Below are 10,931 nucleotides of genomic sequence, written 5' to 3'. Positions count from 1 at the left end.
TTTATTGACCGCAATGGCAGTGTCGTGGACGTCGTGACCAAGAGACTTATGCCGCGTTATCTAATGTGAGACGGATCCTATAGTCCTAGAACTTGTCGCTGTGAGGTTTTTCATGTAGAGCGTGCACATGAAATCGCATATTACCAGTCTTTGTCGACAAGGAAGCTCATCCAGCTGAGGCGGAGGTCAGTTTATTATTATTTAGTTGACTCGACCCTCTCGGACTCGGAGGAATCGAGCCGAGCGCAGCCTGACAAAGGCAGATGCACCACTCACTACTACTACTCCTACTGACGGATCCAACGCAATTCCCTCCTTGTCTTCCTCATGCCGCCGACAAACTCCCCTTCTGTAAGCAACCCTTCTCGTTGAACATACAATCCCTCAGTCGCGGGGAAGCCTGCCGAAGAGAAGACCTGTTTGCAGCCGTTGAAGGACGAGCCGATTGCCGACGCGACTGTGACAGACACTGCACATTTGCCGTCCGTTGACATTGTGACCCTGCCTCAACTTCTTGAGGTGTCTGTGAGCATATTGACTCATTTGCTACTTTACAGGTCACACCTCCTGAATCCGCCGCTCCTGGGGCGATCGCAGCCGCGTCAAGTGAAGATTCCTACCTACGTCAACTCGAAGAAGCCATTTCCACCCCTGTCCTTGACCTTGCCTCAACCCTGAGGCCTATTGCTGTGACTCGGTTTCCTCGGCATACAGCTCGAGATCCGTCCCGCCGGGGCAGCGACGACCTTCGGTTCTCTGCTCAATTGGCCGATGAAGGAGGTGGAGATACGCCTGCTTCTAGAGGGAACGGCTCACGAAGACCCGGGCACGAACCGACCCGCGACGGATCTATCGGTTGGAGGCCTTACTTGATTGAAGTAGAATTTCAAATTCAGACAGAACAGATCGCGAGGACGGCCACCATGCAAAGCCAGCGGTCACGGACACTGGCTGGCTTTGCGCCATCCGAAGAAAGGGAAGGACAACGACAACGGTATGCCACCACTGGCGAAGGGCCTCGCCAGCAGAGCCTGTATGATTGGGCTGTCACAATGCCGCCGAGTCATGGTTCGCACGATATAAATTCCGGTGACGATAGTGATCAGGACATGGAAGATATGAGCACTGCTGCGTCCAACATTGCCGATGTTGCCGGTACTTCTGCCAGAGGAGAGTTCCGGCGGCTTGAAAGAGCATTATCTAATTATCGCGCGGCAAGGAATGCCCTGAGAACTGGCAGGTCAGCAGACCTAGGGGCTGTCCCGACTGCCAGCGCCCTCCGCATTTATCGAAACGGAGAATCAGTTGACGTTGACATGGCCGGTAGAACAGCCGCGAGTACGGGATTGTTCTCAAGCGAGTACAGGCAGGAAAGACAGAGACGGTATGCTGAATACATGCGACTACAGCAGAATGACCGCACCGGCACAGGGTTCCAAATAGCGTCCCGGCTAACAACACGAGCGGAACGAAAGAGGAGCGAGGCGCTCACGCGGGTAAAGAATACGATCCGATACCTCTCACAACTGCGCCACACCGGGGTACAGGGCGGCTTGGAACTGGCCCGGCAGCTTGATTTGGACTCTTTATATGAGTCCGAAGAAGCGAATACCCCCAGTGACTTGCCCATGCACGTCAACAGCCTCCCTATACCGCAGTACAGTTCGTGGCTGGAAGCAGGAATGGTTTGGCACGGCCTGCAGTCAACCGATCGAGAACCGGTGCGCGCCCCTTCGTCACAAGCTCGGACTGCGCGGGATTTTCTCCGGCGAACGTTCGCAAGGAGGAGAGAGATGGACATGGGAAATGTCAATCCCGATCTCAATCGCCTCCCAGCGGAATCACTAGTAGACGCAGACCGCTTCTTGTCTGATCTGCTACAAGATGCCAATGGACGGTGGGGTTTGTCGCCACTATCAGCATCTCCTCTGGCGTCGCATCCTGCCCAACCACCGAGTCAAGACCCAGAGTCTGACCATTGGCCGGTCAAGGTGACCATCCACTCAGTTGACTACGACACCATGTCACTTACAGGGACAATGTCAGCGAGTCACATGCCGGAGAAACTCGGAGCTAATCAACAGCAAGGAGCTCCGCAACCATACGCCCCTAGCCACAGCATGTCGTCTTTTTTCACCGGAGAAATCATTGATTTCCGACAACAGCCACTGGAGACGGAGGCAGAGGGACGGGATTACCGCGTCGGCGGTTTGGATACAGATGCACTCTATTGGGCCCGTCTGGGTCCGTTCAGAAAGGAAATCGAGAAAGTCCGGAGTCTACGAGGCAAGCGGAGAAGCGAGTATCACCAGGACAGCCGTCTCTGGGACGCATTCCGCAAAGCCGCCGGCGCAGAAGGAGAAAACAAAGATCAACCAGGTCGATCTCCTAGCGGCGCTGCCACTGCCAGTTCATCATCGTCATCAACCGAACCCGAAGCCTCATCTGCATCGGCAACAGGAGCGGATTATCCTGCTGGAAGAAGAACAACCGCAACAGAGGGGCCCGAAGAAAGCAAAGAAGCCGAGGACGACGCGGTCATGGCCCGCTGCCTAGCGAGCGCAAAGTGGATTGAGGAGAATCTGGGACGCGAATGGATCTTGATGCGTTGGAAGGAGCGCTGTTTTCTCTCGGCCAGTGCCCCTGACTCTTCTTCGAATCCAACACTTGCGACCGATGCTGCAAGGTCATCTTCCCCGTTTGAGAACAACAACGACGCCACTTCATGGGGCTTGACGATTTCCGGATTCTACTATATCGCTCTCAATCGTCTCACCGGCGAGATCGATGGCCTATACTACGATCCAGGGTCGCAGCCTTATCAGGCGCTCAGAATGGTTCCGGAAGGAACGTCACTACGTGGATTGGTTCTCCCTGCCAATAACAATGCCACACCACAGTCACAGATACAACCACAGCCACAGATCAAGCCCGGTGTATGTGTCTGCGGATGCGGCGATACAACGTGCAAGGAAAGGGTCGTCGGATTGAAGAAGTGGTTCCCGTCGGTTGAACTTCGGTGAAGTGAAGCGAAGCGCATTGTAGATGCAGTCAATTGGTGGTCGACCACTGCACTGCGAAATTGGCCTGGATGGATTCTATCGCGCCTATATAGCATTGTTGGATAACGCATCACCCGAATCCATCTTGGCACAGGAAAGGAAAGGATCGGTCCTTTTCCATTGCATGACCTCCCGTAAGCCAAATGTGTGTCTGATCTACAGTAACTAGGCCTCCTCCCACTGCTACTTACTGTCTTGTCGGTTTTTGGGTAACAAAAAACCATCCGAGCTAGCCATACGGAGAGTTGGGTAAGAGGAAAAGGCGACAGACAATAAGTATCGGATATACAATACCAGTGCGTTTTCTGGTGGTCAACCCCGGAAATTCATCCATTCAGCCGAGGGGGGCGCGACTTTGCATGGCGCATGCTGCATTAGGTAGTGAGTGGTAGAATCACCTCCCTGGCTTTGGGTGCTTGCCTCGGAGCATACACCTAGGTGGTATGCATGCGTGCGCGCAAATACTACAGCCGCGGCGGAACCGCCATTGGAGACAGACCTGATAAATATGGTGACTTCCTTTGTACGCTAGGTATTGAAAGGGAGAAAGCAGACTACAAATGAACAAACGATTGAACGAAACATCAGGAATTTGCTTGGTATTTGCATAGCATGAGATTGAAGAAGACATTTTCATGGCGATCCATGGATTCTTGACTATTCTGAATATCCTTGTCGGCTCTATTAGACCCCACGCTCTCTACCTAGGTGTTGCAGGTAGATAGGATGCAGGTGTGATGATGCGGCTCGGCCACACCCGACACAGTGCGAGATGCATGTAGAGATCCAGCCCGTCTTCTGTATCCATGATACCCTTGATGCCCGTTTCTGCGTCATTTTATCCATCAGTGTCAAGTCCACTTCAACGTATTTTATTTTGATGTTTTTTCTTCTCTCATTCACATCAGGAATCGTGGCTCTAGGTTCATTCATCCCGTTGTTCCTCCCAGCCATTTCATGTCATCTACGCAAAGATACGCAGGGGCTTGTGGAGGTAGAAGCCGGGGTCGTTGAATCTCAGACCCTTGTCCAGAGCACTGATGGCCTTGATCTCCTCGTCGGTCAAATCGAAATCGGTGGCCTCCAAGTTCTGCTTCAAACGGTCGACGTTGTTGGACTTGGGGATGACGGCAATGCCTCTCTGGGTGGACCATCTCAGGAGAACCTGGGCAGGAGTCTTGCCGGTGCGCTCGGCGGCCTTCTTGACGACGTCAACGTCGAACAGTTTCGGCACCGAGTCGGGCCGCTTGCGGAACGCCGGGGGGAGCTCCAGGAAGCTCTGGGGTCCGAACGAAGAGTAGGCGGTAATGACAATCTTCTCCTCCTTGGCCAGGTCGACCAGATCTTGTTGCACGAGGTATGGGTGGTGCTCGATTTGGAGGGTGGAGATGGGGTGGCGGGCGTAGGTTTGGATGTCGTAGATGGTCTGGGCCTGGGCGTTGGAAATGCCGATCGACTTGGCAATGCCGGAATCGACGACTTGTTCCAATGCCTCCCAGGTCTCCTTGATCGGCACGTTGGCACGCTCAATGGTCTTTTGTTCGGCGTCCATCCACCAGCCCTGGAAACAGAACGCATTAGCTGTGGCCCAAACATACAGCAATGCTTAGCTCAACTTACCGGATACCGCAGCTTCTCGGGCTCAATGTACTTCAAGGCAATGGGAAAATGGATCAGATACAAATCAATGTAGCCCAGTCCCCAGGCCTCGTTCTGGGCCTTGGCCATGGCCAAAGCGTGCTCTTTGGCATGGTAGTTGTTCCACAGCTTGGTGGTGACAAAGATGTCCTCGCGCTTGACGAGACCCTCGTCGATGGCGCGCTTGATGCCCTGGCCGGCCTCACGCTCGTTCTGGTAGTCGTACGCTCCGTCGAATAGGCGATATCCGACTTTGATGGCCTAAACGCGGTGGTCAGTTGCAGTTGTTTCTTCTCTTGTTATTTCTGCTTCAAATCCAACGCAATTGATCCAGGAGTTTCCCAACCATCCCTCCGTTCGAAAGACTGACAGGCCCAAGCATCTCCGTAAACGCAGGCTAAAAGACAGCTTGACATCTACCCCGACTTAAGAATGCCCGAATCTTCATGCTGCGATTTTCCCCAAAACAAAAAGGTGGCCGGCGCAGAACTCACATTGTAAACAATGTCGGCGGCCTTGTCGGCAGGCACTTTCCACAGGCCAAATCCGACCAAGGGCATCTTCTGGCCCGAAGCCAAGGTGACGGTGTCGACGGAAGGCATCTTGTAGGTGGTGGTCTCGGCGATTGGGTTGTTGCTCGTGAAGTGATTGAGGACGGAAGTGATGCGACGTAGAGGCGAGGACGATGCAGAAGATGCAGATGCAGAAACAGAAGAGAAAGAAGAAGAGGACATCTGAAAGAAAGGAAAAAGAAAGCAGAGCCACTGCCACTGCCACCACCGGGACTTTTTTTGGGTTCTGTAAACTACGATGACGGCGGGCACCTGCAACGGCAACTGCACCCCAAAACGTATGACGATGGACTTGACGCTGGCAATTTGGGGGAATTTAGCCGCCTTGTTAAATACAACCACCAGCAATTTGCCAGGAGAGCCCGCAGAGCCCACCACGTGACCGTGTCCACCGGATAAAATCCTCATGCAGCAGGCGACGAGTAGGAGATCGAGAGAGAAAAGCTCACGGCAGCCGGGAAAGTGGTCTCTGGGTCTCTGGTGGACTCTGGCTGTGGCATCCGCTGCCCGTGTTTGCTCGGGCGGTCTCCGCTCCTCGCTCCGACATGACGCTTGATTGCACCACCTTTCATTCTCCATTCTTCCATCGGGTGGCACTTGTTACCGGGGGAGGTGTGAGTTGAGCCCGCTGCGGGTCACCGTGTTTTGCATTGCTGGGATGCGAGCTACAATGTTACTACTGCAACGCAAGGCAGGACGATACGAGCGGGTAATAGGGTACTAGTACCTGCAGTACAGTCCCAGAGAGATGAAGGTAAAGGTGCAGAATCCCCGGGATCTCCTGGTAGTAGTGATAAGGGTTAAATGGTGCTACCGGGCTTGACTGCCGCGCCGTACCAGAATTAAATATCTTACCATGACAGTGGTACAATCGCCTGGCAGTCTTGTGTTCAAAGTGGCAAGTCTACACCGTCCACAAAGATAGAGTATCTCGCAAAAGGAATACTATGTTAGATTCGGTATAACATGCCCATCCTCACCTCGCTGAGTTTACCTATTTTCCACCACTACGCTAAGGGTGGTCCATTGGCACCCGTCAGGACCCTTATTGCGCAAGGCTGTGGCCAGACACAGCACGTGGCATTGCAAGCCGTTCCACCACTATACAGGTCAGGTCCAGGCGAGGTAGATCGAACAGTAGTACTGACCGACCGAAAAGTTCAGAACATCAAGCACCGAAAAAACGCACCAATTGCATTGTCGCCCACGTTGATGAAGTTTGACATTCCTGGGCGGATATCCACCTCTCTTACTGGTGCCATCTCAACAGAAATCAGGCTTCCATACGACGACGAATCGCTGTCCTTACTGAGAACTATGCTTTACTCCCTCCAAACCCGAGCTGTTGGGACCGGGGCTCGTAGTAGGGTTCGGCAGCCAGGACCCGATAGCGAACGGCACCGCCAATAATGCTGCTTATCCCGATGCCGGGTGCCAAGTAGCTCGCGGTCAGGGTACAATAGAACGGAATACTCCAGGTTGAGGACATTCAACGGAAGATCGCCCGTGAAGAGCTGCATGACACCGAGCTCGTTCAAGTAGACCCCATCACGGGTAGAGGCAGGCAAGACTATTATACTCCAACATCCCCGTCAGTCTATCCCTCTCGGAAGGGATGCGCCTTGACCGCCTCATCAGCCTCACGGTGGGCGTCGTACCCGTACAGCCATGGCTGAACCTCTGGACAAGTCCTAGACAGGTCACGCAACATCAGTAAAAGGGGAGGGAAGGAAGATATGAAAGAACAGAAGGTAGGAACGCACCAGCGACTAGGAAATTTAACCTCGACCTCGTCCTTGCCCAGCTGCGATTCAAAAAGCGCATCTCTCTCCCTCTGGGCCTGGCCATCAGGCATATGAAACGCATCTCTCTGGTGAAAAGTCTCGCGAACAATCCGCTCACTCCTGGACTTTCTCAACTGCTCATACAACCCGACGGCCCAGCGAAGCTGCTCTTTCCTCTTCCTTTCTTCACCCGGACCGGAGGCATCCACATACGCCAGCAACCTGCCCAGCACGGCGCCGTCTTCGATGGACGAATTAGCCCCCTGAGCCAGGTACGGCAGCATGGGATGACAGGAATCGCCGATCAAGACGAAATCGCGTTCGGGATTTGTCCACGAGGGCAATTCTTCGCGGTGCATCAGTTTCCATTTATCCACGCTGTCGACCTGTTTCAAGAACCGCGTAAGGATCGGATCCCAACCGGCGAACAAAGCCTGCATTTCGCTCACGGAGCCTTTGGTCCTGGCCAGGTTTTCAGGCAAATCGTCCGGACACAACAGCACAATGTTGTACATTGTCCCCGCACGCAGCGAGTACGCGACCGCGTGGGCGTATGGCCCTATCCAGAAATGACACTGCGGATTCGCGATCCACGCCTTGAGTTCGGGATCCGTGATCTTGTCCAGTTCCAAAACAATCCGGTAGGCCAAGTCGCCCGTGGGTAAAGGTTTGTCGGACTTTCCAAGTAGACATTCGCGGCATTTGGACCACAGGCCATCGGCCCCGACGATCAGGTCGGCTTCGATCTTGCGGCCTGACTCTAGTAGAATCTCGGGTCTGCCAGTACTACCAGTGGTTGTTCCCTCGCCATCACTAGTCGTAGTGGTGGTGTTGGCGGACGTGGATATGGATCTCCCAATCGAAGAAACACGACAGTTCAGCGACACACTAACACCCAGCGCAGTTGCTCTGTTATACAGGATCCGCTGCAAATCGACGCGATGCACGTCGATAAAAGGCGCGCCGTACTTGCGGCGCATCTTTTCGTTGAACCGCCGCTCTTCCGCCAATACCTTGCCGTCGCTGTACCGATGCACCGCGAGCAGGGTCGGCTCTGCCGCGACGCGCTCAAGCTCGCTTTCTAGCCCCCAATCCCGTAGCAGTCGTGACGCGTTCGGTGTGATCTGGAGTCCGGCCCCGATCTCCGCCAGCTCTTTCGCGGATTCCAGCACATGGACGCGGTGCCCTGCCAGCGCGCATGATATGGACGCCGCGAGGCCCGCTAGGCCTGCGCCGACGATCACTATGTCCAGTTCTGATGAGGGAGCGCCCATGGTTGTGCGAGAGACAAGAGGTAGAAATCCAGTTAAGGTCTCTCCACATACTAAGCCTCATCCGGCCTCTTACCTTGGTACGGTAGTATTGGTCATTCCTGGATAGGGAGTCTGACTATACGTCCAAGCAGCGTTCGCTAGGGTCAATAAGACAAAAGAGTAGACTGCCAGTGTGGAATCGATATTCGCAAAGATATTTTGTTCGGATGGAGAGGGGAAACTGAAGTTCAATTAAGTTCGATTAAGAGCCGCCTTCGAATGCCGAGGAGGCAGGAGGTGTGTGGCTTTGACAACTGGAAGGCATGGCAAGGCAATTCTAGCCGTGTCCTACCCTGCCAAAATCTTCTTGGTCTTTGAATCACATTGGGAATGGGCAAGCGTTGAAAAAAGTACAGCAGAACTTCTTTGTATCACACGCTTTTACGGCCCTGGTGCTGTTGACTTTCGATTGATCAGATCAGTTCGGTTCAGTCCAGTCGGAATAAAAAGTGTTCCGATTCAGAAACCCAATCCGCGGTGGCTCGGCACAACGACACACTTCAGGTCAGGGTTAGAAGTCGCAGGCCCTCCCTCCCCTTTTGCAACGCAGCCTCGTCTGGCCACCGATTACTCCTGAGCCATTGCATTCAGATGAAAATGTTTCACACGCCCCCTGAAAATGCAGAGCAGTGCAAAGGTTGATTAGCTTATATGATTCTCTAGGACTGAAATCCTCGCCCTTGACAGGCAGGGATCCGATATCTTCTTTCATGAACTGCAGTGTTCCATATTACGTCTCGAAAGACGGTATATCGTTTACAAATCAGCGCGTCCGTTCTGATTATTCCCCCTTACACAACCCTGGCACCTTTGCCGCCTTGACCCCGACCAGGCCATCGACATAGTCCAGAAAGGTCTGGACGGGGATCAAGTCCATGAGCCCAAGGCTCGGGTTGGAGCTACGAAGGACCTGGCCGCCCCACAGGACACGCAAAAAATAACATCCGTCGCGGGAGTAAAGCTCAAAGACGACCTCGGAACCCATGCCGGGCCAGACCATGACGTCGACCTGGAGGATACTGAGCAAACGGGACATGCTGCCGTCATGGGCGACGTTGTGGCGATAACGCACAGGGCTTTTGTTGGTTGCGTTCGTGGCGGCACGCAGGTTGCTCGCGAGTTCGGCCATCCAGATGCCGTACGAGGCGGTGCTCGCCGCCAACGACTGCGGCGAGTCGCGGTAGATGAAGCTGTACTCGTATTGACCGCGACGGAAGACGGCATCGGCATCCGTTTGAGTGACACAGTTGCTCGAGTTGTCTGCCTGGCAAGGCAGCGGTTTGTCATGGCACAGACGCGCACTTAGACTGTCGAAATAGTGGTCGAACCAATTGTGCCAGTCTGGGTCGGACGTGTTAACCCCGGAGACAGAGTCGAGTTTCGAAAACAAAGCCGTTGACTCGTTCAGGTGCAGTGTCCAATTGGCCGCCTTGCTGCCCACGCCGTAGCTGGAGAACGTTTTGCTGGCGTTGGTGCATGTGTACCCGGGTTCCAGGGAGTCGACCGAGTCAGGCTGGATGGCCACGCTGACTGGCTTGTCGGTGAACTGGTCGGCGTACTGGCCCAGCACGATCTGGCCCGCGACTTGGGACGTGATGACGTTGTTGGTCACTCGGTAGCGGATCTTGTCGGCGTCGTACTTGGCTGGCAAGAATCCCAGAAGGTCGTGGTACACGCCGAATAGATCCTTGCCGTGCTGGCGCGAGTCGTTCAGGCCGCCGGCGGTGATTTGGGGAAATTGACATGTCCCGTTGAATCCCTCGGGTGCCAACGGGTTAGAGTCCGATGTGTAGACTTGCCAGTTGACCTGGGCAGCATGTCCGTCCGGGTTAGGCGTGCCGTAGTAGAAAAGTGCCTCGTCGTCGCAGTACCAGGCATACGTCTCGTGAGGAAACGTGTTGGATGCGTAAGGTGTGCGTTTGTGGTGCCGGTGGATCAATTCGACGTATTCGAGCTTGTATTCCTTGGGAGGAACGACATATTCCTGCCTCCGCACATGTGGCATGTTGCACCAGTTGTACGTGCGGTATCCGGATGTGGCTGGCGTGATGGACGTGTTGAAAATGAATCCATAGATACCAGTCCCGTTGACAACCTGGCTCAAGTCGTTGATGTTGGTCTTGTTCGGAGCATGCCAACTGAGGTCCACGACCCTGCTATCGCTGCCGGATGAACACTGTGCTTGAACCCTGAGCGACAGCAAAGCCACGATCCCGAGGGCGCTGATCTTAGGAGCCATGGTGACTCGTTCAGGATGTATGTGAGACGTTGGACAAACCTGAGGGCCTACCTAGGTAGCAAGAGGGAAAATGGAGGACTTTATGAACTGACCATGGCACCGGACCATTGTGGAGCAGCTCAATCCAGGTACCATGACGGTCAGCCAACTGAGGCACGTTCTTGCAATAATCATGCTAGTACTGTTATTAGTCCTGTATGTTCAAGAGGATGCATGAATTGGTGTAGCTTGTAAAGGCGCCAGTTCTTAACCCGGCATGGGTCATGATTGGTGCTGGGAAAAGCGTGCGCAAATCACCGCATTTCAGAGGCGCGGCTGGCAGA

General features: G+C 54.1%; 4 protein-coding genes across 4 annotated transcripts; 1 reads left to right on the top strand and 3 right to left on the bottom strand.

Annotated features, from left to right (window-relative positions):
• Positions 1 to 45: 45 nt before the first annotated feature.
• HMPREF1120_00697 (uncharacterized protein) lies at positions 46 to 3,691 on the top strand. The gene is made up of 2 exons (XM_009154698.1): positions 46 to 351; positions 558 to 3,691. The coding sequence occupies exons 1-2, from the start codon at positions 328 to 330 to the stop codon at positions 3,021 to 3,023; spliced, it is 2,490 nt and encodes an 829-aa protein (XP_009152946.1). The 5' UTR covers positions 46 to 327; the 3' UTR covers positions 3,024 to 3,691.
• A 335-nt stretch (positions 3,692 to 4,026) lies between these two features.
• Positions 4,027 to 5,302, bottom strand: HMPREF1120_00696 (D-xylose reductase xyrA; the record flags this gene model as incomplete). The annotated part of the gene is made up of 3 exons (XM_009154697.1): positions 4,027 to 4,623; positions 4,683 to 4,961; positions 5,195 to 5,302. 3 exons carry the CDS (start codon positions 5,300 to 5,302, stop codon positions 4,027 to 4,029), a joined length of 984 nt encoding a protein of 327 aa, XP_009152945.1.
• Positions 5,303 to 6,869: 1,567 nt separating this feature from the next.
• HMPREF1120_00695 (salicylate hydroxylase) lies at positions 6,870 to 8,330 on the bottom strand (the record flags this gene model as incomplete). The annotated part of the gene is made up of 2 exons (XM_009154696.1): positions 6,870 to 6,963; positions 7,036 to 8,330. The coding sequence occupies 2 exons, from the start codon at positions 8,328 to 8,330 to the stop codon at positions 6,870 to 6,872; spliced, it is 1,389 nt and encodes a 462-aa protein (XP_009152944.1).
• Positions 8,331 to 9,150: 820 nt separating this feature from the next.
• Positions 9,151 to 10,608, bottom strand: HMPREF1120_00694 (acid phosphatase; the record flags this gene model as incomplete). The annotated part of the gene is made up of 1 exon (XM_009154695.1): positions 9,151 to 10,608. One exon carries the CDS (start codon positions 10,606 to 10,608, stop codon positions 9,151 to 9,153), a length of 1,458 nt encoding a protein of 485 aa, XP_009152943.1.
• Between the last annotated feature and the right edge of the window lie 323 nt (positions 10,609 to 10,931).

Source organism: Exophiala dermatitidis (genome assembly GCF_000230625.1).
Source record: "Exophiala dermatitidis NIH/UT8656 unplaced genomic scaffold supercont1.1, whole genome shotgun sequence".
Lineage (NCBI taxonomy): Eukaryota > Fungi > Ascomycota > Eurotiomycetes > Chaetothyriales > Herpotrichiellaceae > Exophiala > Exophiala dermatitidis.
This window is presented reverse-complemented; position numbering and strand designations above follow the sequence as displayed.

Excerpts from the sequence above, each read along its gene's own strand:
- HMPREF1120_00697 (XM_009154698.1), top strand. The coding sequence starts at position 328 with ATGCCGCCGACAAACTCCCCTTCT. Across the intron at positions 352-557 it reads CGCCGACAAACTCCCCTTCT|GTCACACCTCCTGAATCCGC; the intron begins GTAAGCAACCCT and ends GCTACTTTACAG.